General features: G+C 43.3%; 1 protein-coding gene across 1 annotated transcript in view; it reads right to left on the reverse strand.

Annotated features, from left to right (window-relative positions):
• Window positions 1–667: 667 nt before the first annotated feature.
• Window positions 668–21,067, reverse strand: part of LOC121540243 (epidermal growth factor receptor substrate 15) — a 42,765-nt gene continuing 22,365 nt past the window's right edge. Inside the window, exons 16-25 of the mRNA XM_041848958.2 lie at window positions 19,960–20,274; window positions 18,128–18,253; window positions 15,153–15,291; window positions 11,445–11,489; window positions 10,938–11,311; window positions 10,617–10,689; window positions 10,427–10,497; window positions 8,421–8,568; window positions 7,645–7,832; window positions 668–3,228 (exon numbers count right to left, since the gene is read on the reverse strand). Coding sequence (XP_041704892.2) covers window positions 3,082–3,228; window positions 7,645–7,832; window positions 8,421–8,568; window positions 10,427–10,497; window positions 10,617–10,689; window positions 10,938–11,311; window positions 11,445–11,489; window positions 15,153–15,291; window positions 18,128–18,253; window positions 19,960–20,274 — 1,626 coding nt within the window. The 3' untranslated portion in view covers window positions 668–3,081. The remainder of the gene's footprint in view (window positions 3,229–7,644; window positions 7,833–8,420; window positions 8,569–10,426; window positions 10,498–10,616; window positions 10,690–10,937; window positions 11,312–11,444; window positions 11,490–15,152; window positions 15,292–18,127; window positions 18,254–19,959; window positions 20,275–21,067) is intronic.

Consider the following 21,067-nt stretch of genomic DNA (forward strand, 5'->3'; position numbering starts at 1 on the left):
AACCTGGTCTCAGAGCATTAAGCATTTAGAGACTCCATTTAGTATGATACGTTACATTTCTTATGGTATGTATTAACTTATGGATGTCCATCATCCATTTTGTATAAGATACGAATTTGAAAAATGCAGGATAAGTTAGGAATTTGCAAAACATACAATATGTTACAATTTGGGAAATGCACAATATGTATGATTTTGCAAATGTGTAATATGTAACAAAATCCAATTTGTTGTGGCTAACGTTAGCTAGGTGGCTAATGCTAATGTTAGTTAGCTGACTAACGTTAGCTAGGCTAGGGGTTAGGGTTAGGAGTTAGGGTAAAGGTTTAGCAAAAAATATTTAAGGTTAGGGGAAGAGTTAGCTAACATGCGTTGTAGTTGCAAAGTAGCTAAAAAGTAGTTAGTAGTTGAAAATATGCTAATTTGCTAAAAGTTTCCACGATGAGCTTCAAACACTAGAAATTTGCGTTGCTAGACATTTGCGTTATAAGACCAACCACCCACTTTTCGTTTTTGGATAAAGTAACCTTCTGTCTTATGTAACCATACCAAACATAACATAACATACACATTTTTGGAGTGTCCCGGATTTAATTTTACCATGTTACATCTAGTCTATGAGACCAGGCTGTATTGACACCCATCCCCACACAAAAAAACAGTCCAGTGTTCTTTGAGAGGTTTATATTTATTATTCTGTTTTCAATTAAATGTTTCACTTAGTATATTCTGACCATTACTGACATGTTAAAAAATGACAACTCAAATAGGCTTACAATAAGCCCGTTTTTAAAAGCCTTTAGGTAGATGGCTTAGAAAAACAAGTGGTTTTTTATTTGAAAATAGAGAAGTCTATACAAATTACATGATGATCAATAGTATCTGATAGCCTTTAAATACTAGATGATGGTATAAAAGGAACACAGCTGTCTCTGGAGAATTGACAACTCTATTGTATTTACAAACAGAAACATTTCTTGAATGAACAACACTAGGAAGTCCTAACTGACCACAGTGCTCATTTACAGAATGGTCTCTACTGATGAACCTAAAAAAACAGGATGAAAAGCAGGAAAAGGGTCCATGAGTTGTACATTGGTCAGAAAACAAATAGCCCAAATTACTTGAATCTCGCTATTCCCTTGTCAACGGTGTACTTTCACAGTATAGCCCTCTTGATTAATTAAATACGTATTCTCTTTTAATCTGGAAACAAAAAAACATTGCTATGGTATGCTTTGAGATGGTAACATGTTTTAAAGTTACATTTACCCCCCCCTCCCCCTCCAATTCTGCCTCCCCTCACCAACACAAAAGGGCTTTTTAAGTAAAACCCTCAAGTGACTGAAGTTCACAGACAGAAGAACAGCCTTTGTACAAAAAGGCGAAGGATACTTTCATCAGGCAGTTTTTAAAATGCGGTCAATCACGGTGGGATCACCTCAGTGAAACACAAAACATAAAAAAAACAAGATGCTTAAGAATGCTAACATGTGCAGCAGCCATTTGCTTTACAACTGAACCCCCTACTGATGGCTGTATTCAACTGAAGCTAGGTGTTAAAAATGCAGAGCGTATATACAGGGGAGAATTTGCCATAGTTGGGCCAGGAGTTTTTCCTGAGCAGGAAAATTGGGGCCTAGTTATAAACTATACCTATTGGTTATAACAAGGTTACATAACTCCCTGACGCAGAAGACATGGCTAAACTATTGTATCTCTAAACAGGTGAGACAGGGTGACATTGTAGATTTTGGTGACAGAATCAGACAATTTACAGAAGCCAGCTATTCTAGTAGGGAGTATTTTCACACACAACATGTATATGTATTTGTATTTATTAGGGATCCCCATTAGTTGGTGCCAAGGCAGCAGCTACTCTTCCTGTGTGTATTACACTCAGCCTGTATCCAGTTTCTAGTTAACAATTCTAATCATTACATATTTTTCAACTTAAAATACATTTAAAAACATCTTCCTGTACAACCAACCTACTTTCCAAAATCTTGACATCTCATTTGTTCAAACAACATTACTTCATGAACCACACAATCATTGTTTGTGGTCAATAGTTGTCTCTTGACTATTGGTGGGTAGTGTTGGGTGGGGTAGATTACATTTCACGCTAAGAAAAAGCAGCCTACATTTGGGGCTACATGCAGAGGTCTGGACATAACTGAACATAAAATAGTGGTTTTACTGGTTTACTTATTTTTAGCAAATGTACAACCCTCAGTACTGCTATAAACCTGCGATCTCCTCTTTTCCCTTTCAACCCTCTGCACTGTTTGACTTCCGCTACTCTATACATAAAATGGCTACTCACGTAAGGACATATGTCAGGTCATCTCTAAGAAGAACTGTTTTTACACAAGCACTAGCAAATCCTCAACTCAGACATGAAATCTAATTCACCACATATTGTACATGTCTGGTGTATAGCCAAATGAATCACATATGGATTACAATTTGACATTGGTTTACACCCAGATTAATTAGATGAACATTACTCTTAGTATCTTGTTAGAGTTAATCATATCATAAAATTCATATTTTCAAAAAGAAAAAACAAGTGGGAAGACAGGAAAAAAAGGCATGTTGTGTTAGCCATTTTTGTAGTTCATAACTTTAAAGCTCAACACTCTTGCATTCAATCTCAGGGAGAAATGGTTACCATAAGTGCTCAATACTATCTGGTGGTCTGGGTCTGAGCAGGCTTCTAGACAAGAGCATTGCAAACAGGGGCAGAACTTTTGCAGTTAGTTATTAACAATTAGGTCTGTATAGATATACTTAACAATCTCCATGTATATTTACTGTACGAGGGCTATTGAAGTCTAACAGAGAATATCACAGTTCTATACCCACCACTTGGCCAAACACCAATGAAAACAAACTGAAAATGCCAATAATGAGCGAAACAAAATGAGAGGTTAGGAGAAAATTAGGGGGTTAATGGGTGGGAGGAGCCAATACTCAACATCTCTTCATTGGGTCCGAGTAGGCCGTTTAGTTCAGTTCTCCCACCCCTCCCTCCTTCCTTTGGTTAGTGATAGGTCACACAGGGCGACCGGGAGTCTTTCAGGAGAACTCTGACTTGCTCAGGGCAATGGCCAGCTCCAGATCCTCTTGCTCCTGTTGTGCCTGTCTGGTCAGGCGCTCCTTCTCCTCCCGCTCACTCTCCCTCTTCGCCCACTCAATCATGTCCTCCTCAGTATGGTACTGCTGCTTCACACCACATAGAAACACACACACACAAACCCGTCAGAACACCTCAGACGCAGCATATTCTACATTCCCCCCCGATGGTGGCCACTGCACTCAACCTCCCCCATCTTGACACACACTTACAGGACCTCAGCAGGTTCTGAACTGTCCTGTATTAAGCCATTTCACTGCAGCAGCAGCAGCATACTGATCCCCTTGACATCCATTGTTTATGGTAAGCTGCACCATTCTATGCATTTCAATAGAGCTTTTTGTCTGTTCCAAAAGCGAACGGTTGCAATTTCCTATTATAAATGTTTAACATGAACATACATCACATGTATTAGCTCCAGATCAGTGATAGGGGGGCAATTGAGTGGCTGAAATCCCTGTACAGCTGTACAGCATGTCTGCAAGTGACAGGAGTACAGCATTCACAGGTCAATTTCACACAGCAACAGACACATCATGCACATTTTAGACAGTGGGATTATGAAATCTGGTATATTTAAGCAATTAGGGCCGAGGGGGTGTGGTATATGGCCAATATACCACGGCTAAGGGCTGTTCTTACGCTTGACGCACTGGATACAGCCCTTAGCCATAGCAGTAAAAATTGTTTTGTCATACCTGTGGTATACTGTCGGATATACATTTTAGTCATTTAGTAGACGCTCTTATCCAGAGCGACTTACAGGAGCAATTAGGGTTAAGTGCCTTGCTCAAGGGCACATCGACAGATTTTTCACCTAGTCGGCTCGGGGATTAGAACCAGCGACCTTTCGATTACTGGCACAACGCTCTTAACCACTAAGCTACCTGCCGCCCCATATACCATGGGTGTCAACCAATCATCATTCAGGGCTCAAACCACCCAGTTCATAATAGTGTTTAGAGCACACACGATGAGAAGCACGCCTGGTTCTGCAGTGTCCCATCTATACCGATGTGAACACAAATTAATACAGTATAGTACTGCAATATACTGACTATTGGCTCTGAGATTGCCAATGTATATTTCTTAGCACTAAAGTTGATGTGGTGGAGAGATGTGTTAGAGAGAGATATGTGGTTGGTAGAGAGAGTGAGATGTGGTTAGTAGAAAGAGAGAGAGAAAGCAGGTCCTGATTCACATTGCTCATTATGAATTGAGTGACTTCAACAGTTGTGACCCATTAATCAATCATGGGATACAGTCTGACAGTACAGCAGGAGATTGAATTACAGTGGATTTACAACCTGGACAAAATATACTGTAGATGGCGTAAATGTCTCAGAAAAAGTATACAGGCGGTTATGAACAACATAGCACTGCTACGTTTACTTTACTGTGTCAATAGATCTGTTGAATTGGATGGTAAAGTACGTGTAGATGTTCCAGCCTTGTCTAACATGCAGTTATTCATATTTAATATAAATGGTTGGTGATGGATGTAACATGATTGTGGGAAAATGGCAAAGTAACTTCAAAGTATATCAAAATACTGTAACATCTTACCTTGATCAAATACAACAGATCTAACCAACATCCATAAATGCTTATACGAAGCAAGTAAAACTAGGTTTGTGAATTCGGAAGAAACCGATTATGTTTATTTTTTACAGCTCAAGTCATAATTCAATCCGGGATTTGATTACATCAGAATTGATGCATCATAATAGAACGTAAAAATGTGCAAACATCAGCAATCTGTGGTAAATCAACCTGGTGAATATGGATATACATGGGGCCCATAAGATGTTTTATTGAGATAATTTGACTGAGGAAGAGATGAGTAAAGACCCAGAGAGCGCAGAAATCTTTCTTCCACAGTGCTTGGTTGCGTGAGTGGTGATGGCAGGATGAATGGTGGGATGCAGACGGAGGAGTGCTTCCAGTCAGAGTGAGAGGGTGATGGAGGAAGATCTGTAGAGGGTCATCGGGAGCCAGCCAATCAGACACAAGGACAAAGTGCGTGCAGGGCAGGGTGCAGGTCATGCGGGGTGGAGGCAGTAGAGGGAGCAGGAGGAGTAGGAGCTCGGTCAAGCCTTTTGTCCTTTCTGTGGGTGTGCTAACTACATTTACATCACAAGAGCCAAAGCAAGCAGTCTAGCCTTTCCATCCACAGCCAACCAGGGGCTCCTGAAGGCTATGCGTCATGAAGAGGAAGATTTGGTGTGTGCCTGAAGTCCAGTTAGTGGTGACTAAGGTCACTCAGTGAAAATGTTATCCATTTTAAATATATTATAATATGTTTATTAATACATACCTACAGCTACACTATTAAAGGAGTAAAGTTAAGGCAGTGCAAGTTATTTGAGGGAACATCAATTACAAGTCTGAACTAAAGTTCAATTTAGAAATAAACAAAAACGTAATTAAAGTTAAGCAATAAGGTCCAAGGAGGTGTGGAATATTGGCCATATATCACAAACCCCTGAGGTTCCTTATTGCTATTATAAACTGGTTAACAACGTAATTAGAGCAGTAAACATAAAGGGTTTTGTCATACCTGTGGTATACGGTCTGATACACCACGGGTGTCAGCCAGTTCAGTGCTCGAACCACCCAGTTTATAAATATAAATAAACTTCACATAAAGAAGCATAACATTGACAATAAAGGACTAAGGGATACATAAAGGAAGAATGAATATACAAAATATTTACAGAAAACCATAGAAGGGACTTCTCTTTAGCAAAACAAAGGAATGCATTTAAAATAATGCAATGTATAAAATACATCTATATTTCCTTAAGGATTTAATAAATGCTCCTCAGGTAGGTACAATACCAGTCCAAAGTTTGGACACCTACTCATTCAAGGGTTTTTCTATATTTGTACAATTTGTTATATTGTAGGATAATAGTGAAGACATCAAAACTATGAAATAACACATATGGAATGTAGTAACCCCACAAATGTGTTAAACAAATGAAAATGTATTTTACATTTGAGATTCTTCCAATAGCCACCCTTTGCCTTGATGACAGCTTTGCACACTCTTGGCATTCTCTCAACCAGCTTCATGAGGTAGTCACCTGGAATGCATTTCAATTAACAGGTGTGCCTTCTTAAAAGTTAACTTGTTGAATTTCTTTCCTTCTTTATGCATTTGAGCCAATACAGAAGATAGCCCTATTTGGTAATAGACCAAGTCCATATTATTGCAAGAACAGCTCAAATAAGCAAAGAGAAACGACAGTCCATCATTACTTTAAGACATGAAGGTTAGTCAATACAGAACATTTTAAGAACTTTGAAAGTTTCTTCAAGTGCAGTTGCAAAAATCAAGCGCTATGATGAAACTGGCTCTCATGAGGACCGCCACAGGAATGGAGGACCCAGAGTTACCTATGCTGCAGAGGATAAGTTCATTAGTTACCAGCCTCAGAAATTGCAGCCAAAATAAATGATTCAGAGTTCAAGTAACAGACACATCGCAACATCAACTGTTCAGAGGAGACTGTGTGAATCAGGCCTTCATGATCAAATTGCTGCAAAGAAACCACTACTAAAGGAAACCAATTAGAAGAAGAGACCTGCTTGGGCCAAGAAACACAAGCAATGGACATTATACCGGTGGAAGTTTGTCCTTTGGTCTGGAGTCCAAATAGGAGATTTTTGGTTCCAACCGCCGTGTCTTTGTGAGACGCGGTGTGGGTGAACGGATGATCTCCGCATGTGTATTTCCCACCGTAAAGCATGGAGGAGGAGGTGTTATGGTGTGGGGGTGCTTTGCTGGTGACACTGTCTGTGATTTATTTAGAATTCAAGGCACACTTAACCAGCACGGCTACCACAGCATTCTGCAGCGATACGCCATCCCATCTGGTTTGGGCTTAGTGGGACTATCATTCGTTTTTCAACAGGACATTGACCCAACACACCTCCAGGCTGTGTAAGGGCTATTTTACAAAGAAGGAGAGTGATGGAGGGCTGCATCAGATTACCTGGCCTCCACAATCCCCCGACCTTAACCCAATTGAGATGGTTTGGGATGAGTCAGACCGCAGAGTGAAGGAAAAGCAGCCAACAAGTGCTCAGCATATGTGGGAACTCCTTCAAGACTGTTGGAAAAGCATTCCAGGTGAAGCTGGTTGAGAGAATGCCAAGAGTGTGCAAAGCTGTCATCAAGGCAAAGGGTGGCTATTTGAAGAATCTCAAATATAAAATATATTTTGATTTGTTTTACACTTTTTTGGTTACTACATGATTCCATATGTGTTTCAATGTCTTCACTATTATTCTACAATGTAGAAAATAGTAAAAATAAAGAAAAACCCTGGAATGAGTAGGTGTGTCCAAACTTTTGACTGGTACTGTATGTAATTTGAGAGTTTGGCTATGGATGGAGGCTGAGACTGCTATTTGATGGATGGCTTGTGAGCAAGGAAACAGAGGAGGGCGACCTAGTCGGAGTCAGGAGGAGGAGAGGGGGCAGGTGAGGTTCTCACTTTGTCAAAGCTGGCAAATCGGTCTGGGTCCCGTGCGGGCTGGCGGGGTGAGGATGGGGCAAAGGGGTCCTGGGCAGCATCCTTGGCGGGTTGGGAGAAAGGGGTGTCTCCTGAGCCCTGGGGCAGAAAGGGCCCCCTTCTGTGGAACGTGTCCGACGTCTCGGACCTGGAGATGTCGGCTCTCTTACCTGGATTCAAAAACACACAAACATCAGACACACACCAGATGCCAGGGTTTCCGTTAGGAAAATGTGGCGCGGGACAACGTGATCGGGATTTTTATTTATTAAATCGGCCATTTGAGAAATTTACCGGACCCATATGCATTGGGTGCATAACCCATTAGGGCGTCCAACCATTGTGCTCAGAATGACAGAAATCACATTTCGATGATGGTAATGCATCTTAACAGAACATGCAACCCTATTTGAAAACATTTTCCAAAATGCAATTAGCTGGAAAACACCATTTTAAACAGAGCACCTGGGAAAACATTCTAAACAGCGCACCTGATAGCGGTTCCATATGTGACAGAGATGAAAATCTCTGTTAGAAACTTAGAAAGAGGGGGAATCTAAAGACACAACAACTAGGATGGGTTGCTAATATGACTAGGATTGTGCCTTTGGCTTCTGGACTTCGAAACCTCCATGTTTGAATACCAATGCCATTCTGCTACTTGCAATTGGAAGCAGAAAAGCAACAACAACATAGAGTCTAGAAACAGCATGAAAGAAAATTAGCTTTCCAGAGTTGGGAGCAGCAGGAGGACTGACCTGGGGGTGGAGGGGGAGGTCTGGTGGGCGTTCCTGTCTTGGGGGGCAAGGCTGGGGGAACATCAAGGCTGCTAGGCTGGCTGTCCTCCTTGAACAGGTTCTTGTTGTTGGACGAGTTGGATGAGGCGAAGGGGTCGGCACCGTTTGACTTGGAAACAACCAGAGGTCCAAAAGATCATGACTGACTGCTCTCCCTCTTGTGTTCATGTTTACATCAACAAAACCACCACCTCCTTATCACATTCCCCCTCATTATTAATGCGGTTAGCAGGCAGTCCTCTCCAGACATGCACACACGTCAAACTACTCCTTACAGTGAGGGAAAAAAGTTTTTGATCCCCTGCTGATTTTGTACGTTTGCCCACTGACAAAGAAATGATCAGTCTATAATTTTAATGGTAGGTTTATTTGAACAGTGAGAGACAGAATAACAACAAAAAAATCCAGAAAAACGCATGTTATAAATTGATTTGCATTTTAATGAGGGAAATAAGTATTCGACCCCCTCTCAATCAGAAAGATTTCTGGCTCACAGGTGTCTTTTATACAGGTAACGAGCTGAGATTAGGAGCACACTCTTAAAGGGAGTGCTCCTAATCTCAGCTTGTTACCTGTATAAAAGACACCTGTCCACAGAAGCGATCAATCAATCAGATTCCAAACTCTCCACCATGGCCAAGACCAAAGAGCTCTCCAAGGATGTCAGGGACAAGATTGTAGACCTACACAAGGCTGGAATGGGCTACAAGACCATCGCCAAGCAGCTTGGTGAGAAGGTGACAACAGTTGGTACGATTATTCACAAATGTAAGAAACACAAAAGAACTGTCAATCTCCCTCGGCCTGGGGCTCCATGCAAGATCTCACCTCGTGGAGTTGCAATGATCATGAGAACGGTGAGGAATCAGCCCAGAACTACACAGGAGGATCTTGTCAATGATCTCAAGGCAGCTGGGACCATAGTCACCAAGAAAACAATTAGTAACACACTATGCCGTGAAGGACTGAAATCCTGCAGCGCCCGCAAGGTCCCCCTGCTCAAGAAAGCACATATACAGGCCCGTCTGAAGTTTGCCAATGAACATCTGAATGATTCAGAGGAGAACTGGGTGAAAGTGTTGTGGTCAGATAAGACCAAAATCGAGCTCTTTGGCATCAACTCAACTCGCCATGTTTGGAGGAGGAGGAATGCTGCCTATGACCCCAAGAACACCATCCCCACCGTCAAACATGGAGGTGGAAACATTATGCTCTGGGAGTGACAACTTCACCGCATCAAAGGGACGATGGACAGGGCCATGTACCGTCAAATCTTGGGTGAGAACCTCCTTCCCTCAGCCAGGGCATTGAAAATGGTTCGTGGATGGGTATTCCAGCATGACAATGACCCAAAACACAAGGCCAAGGAAACAAAGGAGTGGCTCAAGAAGAAGCACATTAAGGTCCTGGAGTGGCCTAGCCAGTCTCCAGACCTTAATCCCATAGAAAATCTGTGGAGGGAGCTGAAGGTTCGAGTTGCCAAACGTCAGCCTCGAAACCTTAATGACTTGGAGAAGATCTGCAAAGAGGAGTGGGACAAAATCCCTCCTGAGATGCGTGCAAACCTGGTGGCCAACTACAAGAAACGTCTGACCTCTGATTGCCAACAAGGGTTTTACCACCAAGTACTAAGTCATGTTTTGCAGAGGGGTCAAATACTTACTTCCCTCATTAAAATGCAAATCAATTTATAACATTTTTGACATGCGTTTTTCTGGATTTTTTTGTTGTTATTCTGTCTCTCCCTGTTCAAATAAACCTACCATTAAAATTATAGACTGATCATTTCTTTGTCAGTGGGCAAACGTACAAAATCAGCAGGGGATCAAATACTTTTTTCCCCTCACTGTATCTACTTGAGGTTAAACAAATGTCCCTATTAATAGCTAGTGATCCCTAGTTCTCCTCACATCACAGCCATGATGGTACACACCAAGGACAACTAGAGAACCCAATCAGGACTTTACCTTGGCCAGGGCGCTGAAGTCCGCAAATCCCACTCCAAATGATTCGTTGCCAAACACAGCAGCAAATGGATCTGAAGGACACACAATGTGTAGACATTGTTTAACAACACACACAGTTTAGCCAGACAGGGTACTACCATCTGCACTACCACCCACTCCCCAGAGGTAGGCTCCATCCCTGGAGTCTTACCTGGGTCAGAGCCAGTATTTCCTGCAGTGCCTCCAGGTGCAAAAGGGTCATTGGTTGCTGCAGTGAGATCCTTCTGGGAAACACATATGTCAGTTATACAACTCTAACCCTACAAAAAGTGCACACCTAGCTAGAATAATTAAGGACAGAAGGAACAAGTGCACAGTAATTCTTCATTACCATGCACAGACTGGGTCTATCTGGGAGCATAATTAACACAATGTGCTGGTGCAAGGGGAGGGACTGGGGGGGAAATTGGGGAACTGCCTGAATGAGTATTCCTGAGGCATATGGACAGTTCAGCACGATGGCCCCACTCACAGTGGGGAGCTCAGAGCCTGGCTGGGAGCAGCTGAAGGGATCCGGGCCTGCAGTACCCTGGGAGCCAAACGGGTCTGCCTCTGCCAGGGAGTCCATCTTGGATCCAAACGGATCCGCATCCACGTTGTTGACCTTGGTGCTGAAGGGGTCCCTGGCTGCCTTGTTGTTGGGTTTGGAGCTGAAGGGGTCCAGTCCTGCAGCGTTGTTGAGCGGAGCTGCAAACAGGTCAGGCTCCACTAGGCTGGCACTGCCACTGAAGGGGTCGGTGGGGGTGAAGGGGTCAGCAGAAGGGAAGGGGGCGGTCGAAGACTGCTTGAAGAAGGAGTCAGCAGAAAAGGGATCTGTACCCTTAAATGGGTCTCCTCCAAACGGATCTGTTGATGAAGATCAGCTACATTATAGGTTTTTACATTCAAAATATAGGCTAATATGAAAATATCCGATTTGGTGGCTCACATGCATAGCTGCATTGATTGAACTTATATTGAGTTAACAAGACTCACTCACCGGAAACATCTGCCTTTCCAAATAGATCATCTTTAAATGGATCATCTGCACGGACAGAGAAGGAAAGACAGACAATAGAATCAGTTGGGACTCATCTTTCATTACATAAATACAGTGCATTCGGAAAGTATTCAGACCCCTTTAACTTTTTCCACATTTTGTTACGTTACAGCCTTAGTATAACATTTATTAAATCTTTTTTTCCCCTCGTCAGTACCACATAAAAGACAAAGCAAATATAGCTTTAGAAATTTTTGCAAATGTACAGTTGAAGTCGGAAGTTTACATACACCTTACCCAAATACATTTAAACTCAGTTTTTCACAATTCCTGACATTTAATCCTAGTAAAAATTCCCTGTCTTAGGTCAGTTTGGATCACCACTATATTTTAAGAATGTGAAATGTCAGAATAATAGTAGAGAGAATGATTTATTTCAGCTTTTATTTCTTTCATCACATTCCCAGTGGGTCAGAAGTTTACATACCCTCAATTAGTATTTGGTAGCAATGCCTTTAAATTGTTTAACTTGGGTCAAACGTGTCGGGTAGCCTTCCACAAGCTTCCCACAATAAGTTGGGTGAATTTTGGTCCATTCCTCCTGACAGAGCTGGTGTAACTGAGTCAGGTTTGTAGGCCTCCTTGCTCGCACACGCTTTTTCAATTCGGCCCACACATTTTCTATAGGATTGAGGTCAGGGCTTTGTGATGGCCACTCCAATACCTTGACTTTGTTGTCCTTAAGCCATTTTGCCACAACTTTGGAAGTATGCTTGGGGTCATTGTCCATTTGGAAGACCCATTTGCGACCAAGCTTTAACTTCCTGACTGATGTCTTGAGATGTTGCTTCAATATATCCACATAATTTTCCTTCCTCATGATGCCATCTATTTTGTGAAGTGCACCAGTCCCTCCTTCAGCAAAGCACCCCCACAGCATGATGCTGCCACCCTTGTGCTTCACAGTTGGGATGGTGTTCTTCGGCTTGCAAGCTACCCCCTTTTTCCTCCAAACATAACAATGGTCATTATGGCCAAACAGTTCTATTTTTGTTTCATCAGACCAGAGGACATTTCTCCAAAAAGTACAATCTTTGTCCCCATGTGCAGTTGCAAACCGTAGTCTGGCTTTTTTATGGCAGTTTTGGAGCAGTGGCTTCTTCCCTGCTGAGCGGCCTTTCAGGTTATGTCGATATAGGACTCGTTTTACTGTGGATATAGATACTTTGTACCGGTTTCCTCCAGCATCTGCACAAGGTCCTTTGCTGTTGTGCGGGGATTGATTTGCACTTTTCGCACCAAAGTACGTTCATCTCTAGGCGGTATACCTGAGCGGTATGATGGCTGCGTGGTCCATGGTGTTTTATACTTGCATACTATTTTTTGTACAGATAAACATGGTACCTTCAGGCGTTTGGAAATTGCTCCCAAGGATGAACCAGACTTGTGGAGGTCTACAATTTTTTTTCCTGAGGTCTTGGCTAATTTTCTTTTGATTTTCCCATGATGTCAAGCAAAGAGGCACTGAGTTTGATGTAGGCCTTGAAATACATCCACACGTACACCTCCAATTGACTCAAATTATGTCAATTAGCCTATCAGAAGCTTCTAAAGCCATAACATCATTTTCTGGAATTTTCCAAGCTGTTTAAAGGCACAGTCAACTTAGTGTATGTAAACTGGAATTGTGACACAGTGAATTTAAGTGAAATAATCTGTCTGTAAACAATTGTTGGAAAAATTACTTGTGTCATGCACAAAGTAAATGTCCTAACCGACTTGCCAAAACTATAGTTTTTAACAAGAGATTTTTGGAGTGGTTGAAAAACGAGTGTTAATGACTCCAACCTAAGTATATGCAAACTTCCGACTTCAACTGTATATATTACAAAAAACTGAAATATTACTCAGTACTTTGTTGAAGCACCTTTGGCAACGATTACAGCCTAGAGTCTTCTTGGGTATGACGCTACAAACTTGGCACACCTGTATTTGTGGAGTTTCTCCCATTCTTCTCTGCAGATCCTCTCAAGCTCTGTCAGGTTGGATGGGGAGCGTCGCTGCACAGCTATTTTTAGGCCTATCCAGAGATGTTAGATCGGGTTCAAGTCCGGGATATGGCTGGGCCACTCAACGACATTGAGACTTGTCCCGAAGCCACTCCTGCGTTGTCTTGGCTTTGTGTTCAGGGCAATTGTACCGTTGGAAGGTGAACCGTCGCCCCAGTCTGAGGTCCTGAGCGCTCTGGACAAGGTTTTCATTAAGGATCTCTCTGTACTTTGCTCTGTTCATCTTTCCCTCGATCCTGACTAGTCTCCTAGTCCCTGCCGCTGAAAAACATCCCCACAGCATGATGCTGCCACCATGCTTCACCATAAGGATGGTGCCAGGTTTCCTCCAGACGTGACGCTTGATTGTCTTTCTGGAAGGTTCTCCCATCTCCACAGAGGAACTCTGGAGCTCTGTCAGAGTGATCATTGGGTTCTTGGTCACCTCCCTGACCAAGGCCCTTCTACCCCGATTGCTCAGTTTGGGCGGCCAGCTCTAGGATGAGTCTTGGTCGTTCCAAACTTCTTCCATTTAAGAATGATGGAAGCCACTGTGTTCTTGGGGACCTTCAATGCTGCAGAAATGTTTTGGTACCCTTCCCCAGATCTGTGCCTCGACACAATCCTGTCTCGGAGCTCTACGGACAATTCCTTCGACCTCATGGCTTGGTTTTTGCTCTGACATGCACTGTCAACTGTGGGAACTTTATATAGACTGTGTGTGCTTTTCCAAATCATGTCCAATCAATTGAATTTACCACAGGTGGACTCCAATCAAGTTGTAGAAACATCTCAAGGATGATCAATGGACACAGGATGCACCTGAGTTCAATTTCTAGTCTCATAGCAAAGGCTCTGAACACCTATGTAAATAAGGTATGTTTTTTATTTTTAATACATTTGCAAAAAAATCTGAAAACCTGTTTTCGCTTTGTCATTATGGGGTATTGTGTGTAGATTGATGAGGGAAAACATTACTTAATCAATTTTAGAATAAGGCTGTAACGTAACAAAATGTATTAAGAGTGTGCTCCTAATCTCAGCTAGTTACCTGTATAAAAGACACCTGTGAGCCAGAAATCTTTCTGATTGAGAGGGGGTCAAATACTTATTTCCCTCATTAAAATGCAAATCAATTTATAACATTTTTGACATGTGTTTTTCTGGATTTTTTTGTTGTTATTCTGTCTCTCACTGTTCAAATAAACCTACCATTAAAATTATAGACTGATCATTTCCTTGTCAGTGGGCAAACGTACAAAATCAGCAGGGGATCAAAAACTTTTTTCCCTCACTGTAAGGAGTAGTTTGACGTGTGTGCGTGTGCATGTCTGGAGAGGACTGCCTGCTAACCGCATTAATAATGAGGGGGAATGTGATAAGGAGGTGGTGGTTTTGTTGATGTAAACATGAACACAAGAGGGAGAGCAGTCAGTCATGATCTTTTGGACCTCTGGTTGTTTCCAAGTCAAACGGTGCCGACCCCGTCGCCTCATCCAACTCGTCCAACAACAAGAATAATGTCTTTGTCAGTGGGCAAATGTACAAAATCAGCAGGGGATCAAATACTTTTTTCCCCTCACTGTACAGTAGGTTTGTCAAGTTTGAAATTGCTCCTGTTAGTTTATTGTACTATTTGAGAGGTGGAGGGGTAACTCACGGTCAGTGAAGGGGTCTGACTCGAAGAAGTCCAGTCCAGGGAGTGGAGGGGAGGTTGTCTGTGGAGGTAGCGCAGGAGGGGTAGCATGGGGAGGCTCAGTTGACTCTGGTCTCTGTTCTGGCTCTGGGGATTCCACCTGCTGAAGAAATACAGGTGATTAGTACAGTCCAGTGGTCAAACATGAGTCCAGTAGACCTGGGTTCAAATACTATTTAGTGTATTTCAATTACTTTCAAAGGCATATGGAATTAAGTATTTGGAGATATCTATCTATACACACACACACACACACACACACACACACACACACACACGACTCCCAGTCAAAAGTTTGGACACACCTACTCTTTCAAGGGTTTTCTACATTGTAGAATAATAGTGAAGACATCAAAGCTATGAAATAACACATATGGAATCATGTAGTAACCAAAAAAGTGTTAAACAAATCAAAATATATTTTATATTTGAGATTCTTCAAATAGCAACCCTTTGCCTTGATGACAGCTTTGCACACTTGGCATTCTCTCAACCAGCTTCATGAGGTAGTCACCTGGAATGCATTTGAATTAACAGGTGTGCCTTCTTAAAAATTAATTTGTGGAATTTCTTTCCTTCTTAATGCGTTTGAGCCTATCAGTTGTGTTGTGACAAGGTAGGGGGGTATACAGAAGATAGCCCTATTTGGTAAAAGACCAAGTCCATATTATGGCAAGAACAGCTCAAATAAGCAAAGAGAAATGACAGTCCATCATTACTTTAAGACATGAAGGTCAGTCAGGACCTCAGACAGGTGTGAAGGTTCACCTTCCAACAAGACAACGACCCTAAGCACACAGCCAAGACAACGCAGGAGTGGCATCGGGACAAGTCTCTGAATGTCCTTGAGTGGCCAAGCTAGAGCCCGGACTTGAACCCGATCGAACATCTCTGGAGAGACTTGAAAATAGCTGTGCAGCAAAGCTCCTCATCCAACCTGACAGAGCTTGAGAGGATCTGCAGAGAAGAATGGGAGAAACTCCCCAAATACAGGTGTGCCAAGCTTGCAGCGTCATACCCAAGAAGAATTGATGCTGTAATCACTGTCAAAACGTGCTTCAACAAAGTACTGAGTAAAGGGTCTGAATACTTATGTATACACTACCGTTCAAAAGTTTGGGGTCACTTAGAAATGTCCTTGTTTTCGAAAGAAAAGCAATTTTGTTGTCCATTAAAATAAAATGGATCAGAAATACAGTGTAGACATTGTTCATGTTGTAAATGGCTATTGTAGCTGGAAACGGCTGATTTTTTATGGAATATCTACATAGGCGTACAGAGGCCAATTATCAGCAACCATCAGTCCTGTGTTCCAATGGCACGTTGTGTTTGCTAAACCAAGTTTATCATTTTAAAAGGCTAATTGATCATTAGAAAACCCTTTTGCAATTATGTTAGCACAGCTGAAAACTGTTGTGCTGATTAAAGAAGCAATAAAACTGGCCTTCTTGAGACTAGTTGAGTATCTGGAGCATCAGCAATTGTGGGTTCGATTACAGAACCAAAATGACCAGAAAAAAATAACTTTCTTCTGAAACTCGTCAGTCTATACTTGTTCTGAGAAATGAAGGCTATTCCATGCGAGAAATTGCCAAGAAACTGAAGATCTCGTACAACGCTGTGTACTACTCCCTTCACCGAACAGCGCAAACTGGCTCTAACCAGAATAGAAAGAGGAGTGGGAGGTCCCGGTGCGCAACAGGACAAATACATTAGAGTGTCTAGTTTGAGAAACAGACGCCTCACAGGTCCTCAACTGGCAGCTTCATTAAATAGTACCCGCAAAACACCAGTCTCAACGTCAACAGTGAAGAGGCAACTCCAAGATGCTGACCTTCTACGCAGAGTTGCAAAGAAAAAGCCATATCTCAGAATGGCCAATAAAAATAAAATATTAAGATGGGCAAAAGAACACAGACACTGGACAGAGGAAGATTTGGAAAAACTGTTATGGACAGACGAATCGAAGTTTGAGGTGTTCGGATCACAAAGAATAACATTTGTGAGAAACAGACCAAATGAAAAGATGCTGGAGGAGTGCTTGATGCCATCTGTCAAGCATGGTGGAGGCAATGTGATGGTCTGGGGATGCTTTGGTGGTGGTAAAGTGGGAGATTTGTACAGGGTAAAAGGGATCTTGAAGAAGGAAGGCTATCACTCCATTTTGCAACGCCATGCCATACCCTGTGGACGGCGCTTGATTGGAGCCAATTTCTCCTACAACAGGACAATGACCCAAAGCACAGCTCCAAACTATGCAATAACTATTTAGGGAAGAAGCAGTCAGCTGGTATTCTGTCTATAATGGAGTGGCCAGCACAGTCTCTGGATCTCAACCCTATTGAGCTGTTGTGGGAGCAGCTTGACCGTATGGTACGTAAGAAGTGCCCATCAAGTCAATCCAACTTGTGGGAGGTGCTTCAGGAAGCATGGGGTGAAATCTTTTCAGATGACCTCATCAAATTGACAACTAGAATTTACACAATATTAAAATACTCCCATGCATTTGCACCAGGTCTGTTCGGTATTTGAAATATTGCCAATACTTTCAAATAGTAGGCTATTAATAGGAAAGTATTTTAAAATACTTCACATTATAGTAGTGTAGGTCATATGGGGCGGCGCACAATTGGCCCAGCGTTGTCCAGTGTAGGGGAGGGAATGGCCGGCAGGGATGTAGCTCAGTTGGTAGAGCATGGCGTTTGCAAAGCCAGGGTTGTGGGTTCGATTCCCACGGGGGGCCAGTATGAAAAATAATGTATGCACTCTAACTGTAAGTCGCTCTGGATAAGAGCGTCTGCTAAATGACTAAAATGTAAATGTAATTATTTAAAAATACTCAAATACACAGAAAATAAGTATTTAAATAAATGACCTGAACCCAGGTCTGGAGTCCGAGGAGGAATCCCATGACTAAAGATGATGAGACCATATTGTACCTTGGGAGTGCTAGCTTTAGACGACGACTCCTCATCTTCTTTTTCTTCTTCTTTGACCTCTGCTTCAAATTCAGCAGTAGGACTCCCGTGCTCCTGAAGGGTGAAGGCAATGGGACTAATGTGCTCCTGAGAAAAGAGAAGGAAAAACAGGAACTTCAGACCCCATGATGGCATGACAACACACACAAATGGCACTCAGACATATGAACAAATTATAAATGACACAGATATTTCAGAGTATAATAAACTGCTTAAAAAAATTAAGGGAACACTTAAACAACACAATGTAACTCCAAGTCAATCACACTTCTGTGAAATCAAACTGTCCACTTAGGAAGCAACACTGATTGACAATACATTTCACATGCTGTTGTGCAAATGGAATAGACAACAGGTGGAAATTATAGGCAATTAGCAAGACACCCCCAATAAAGGACTGGTTTTGCAGGTGGTGACCACAGACCACTTCTCAGTTCCTATGCTTCCTGGCTGATGTTTTGGTCACTTTTGAATGCTGGCGGTGCTTTCACTCTAGTGGTAGCATGAGACGGAGTCTACAACCCACACAAGTGGCTCAGGTAGTGCAGCTCATCCAGGATGGCACATCAATGCGAGCTGTGGCAAGAAGGTTTGCTGTGTCTGTCAGCGTAGTGTCCAGAGCATGGAGGCGCTACCAGGAGACAGGCCAGTACATCAGGAGACGTGGAGGAGGCCGTGGAGGGCAACAACCCAGCAGCAGGACTGCTACCTCCGCCTTTGTGCAAAGAGAGCAGGAGGAGCACTGCCAGAGCCCTGCAAAATGACCTCCAGCAGGCCACAAATGTGCATGTGTCTGCTCAAACGGTCAGAAACAGACTCCATGAGGGTGGTATGAGGGCCCGACGTCCACAGGTGGGGGTTGTGCTTACAGCCCAACACCGTGCAGGACGTTTGGCATTTGCCAGAGAACACCAAGATTGGCAAATTCGCCACTGGCGCCCTGTGCTCTTCACAGATGAAAGCAGGTTCACACTGAACACATGTGACAGGCGTGACAGAGTCTGGAGACGCCGTGGAGAACGTTCTGCTGCCTGCAACATCCTCCAGCATGACCGGTTTGGCGGTGGGTCAATCATGGTGTGGGGTGGCATTTCTTTGGGGGGCCGCACAGCCCTCCATGTGCTCGCCAGAGGTAGCCTGACTGCCATTAGGTACCGAGATGAGATCCTCAGACCCCTTGTGAGACCATATGCTGGTGCGGTTGGCCCTGGGTTCCTCCTAATGCAAGACAATGCTAGACCTCATGTGGCTGGAGTGTGTCAGCAGTTCCTGCAAGAGGAAGGCATTGATGCTATGGACTGGCCCTCCCGTTCCCCAGACCTGACTCCAATTGAGCACATCTGGGACATCATGTCTCGCTCCATCCACCAACGCCACGTTGCACCACAGACTGTCCAGGAGTTGGCGGATGCTTTAGTCCAGGTCTGGGAGGAGATCCCTCAGGAGACCATCCGCCACCTCATCAGGAGCATGCCCAGGCGTTGTAGGGAGGTCATACAGGCACGTGGAGGCCACACACACTACTGAGCCTCATTTTGACTTGTTTTAAGGACATTACATCAAAGTTGGATCAGCCTGTAGTGTGGTTTTCCACTTTAATTTTGAGGGTGACTCCAAATCCAGACCTCCATGGGTTGATACATTTGATTTCCATTGATAATTTTTGTGTGATTTTGTTGTCAGTACATTCAACTACGTAAAGAAAAAAGTATTTAATAAGATTATTTCATTCATTCAGATCTAGGATGTGTTATTTTAGTGTTCCCTTTATTTTTTTGAGCAGTGTATATTGCCTTCACAAGGTTGTCCTGTGGTACTGGCCAGACAGTGGAAGATAGGCTGTTATAGAGGTCTTCGAAGGCATCAGACTTGGCCTCTGGGGTCTTAGGCCTATCCTCCTCCTCTACTTCTTCTATCGGTTCAGCCGGCTCCATCCGTGGCTGGCTGGCTGGAGGCTCCACTCTCAGCTCCTCAGGCTGGTACTCCTGGTGCTGCTCCTCCGCTGAGCCGTTCACCAGCACTGGATCCTCCTCTAGGGCATTCTTCCAACTGAGCTGGGCCGTGACCGTCCGCTCCTCCAACTGTAGATCACTCAGCTTCTGTTGCACCTGCCCTCAGTACAGACAGAGGTAGAGAGAGTAGAGGGACATAAGGGAGAGAGAGAGCTGGGAGATATATATTTACAGTATCTCACAAAAGTGAGTACACCCCTCACATTTTTATAAATATTTGAGTATATATTTTCATGTGTCAACACTGAAGAAATGACACTTTGCTACAATGTAAAGTATTGAGTGTACAGCTTGTATAACAGTGTACATTAGCTGTCCCCTCAAAATAACACAACACACAGCCAATAATGTCTAAACCGCTGGCAACAAAAGTGAGTACACCCCTAAGTGAAAATGTCCAAATTGGGCCCAAAGTGTCAATATTTTGTGTGGCCACCATCATTTTCCAGCACTGCCTTAACCCTCTTGGGCATGGAGTTCAGTGGCAACCTGTGAAGCTCTGGTGGAGTCCTCTTCCACTCCTCCATGACGACATCACGGAGCTGGTGGATGTTAGAGACCTTGCACTCCTCCACCTTCCGTTTGAGAATGCCCCACAGATGCTCAATAGGGTTTAGGTCTGGAGATATGCTTGGCCAGTCCATCACCTTTACCCTCAGCTTCTTTAGCAAGGCAGTGGTCGTCTTGGAGGTGTGTTTGGGGTCGTTATCATGTTGGAATACTGCCCTGCGGCCCAGTCGCCGAAGGGAGGGGATCATGCTCTGCTTCAGTATGTCACAGTACATGTTGGCATTCATGGTTCCCTCAATGAACTGTAGCTCCCCAGTGCCGGCAGCACTCATGCAGCCCCAGACCATGACACTCCCCCCACCATGTTTGACTGTAGGCA

Source organism: Coregonus clupeaformis, chromosome 26 (assembly GCF_020615455.1).
Source record: "Coregonus clupeaformis isolate EN_2021a chromosome 26, ASM2061545v1, whole genome shotgun sequence".
Taxonomy (NCBI): domain Eukaryota; kingdom Metazoa; phylum Chordata; class Actinopteri; order Salmoniformes; family Salmonidae; genus Coregonus; species Coregonus clupeaformis.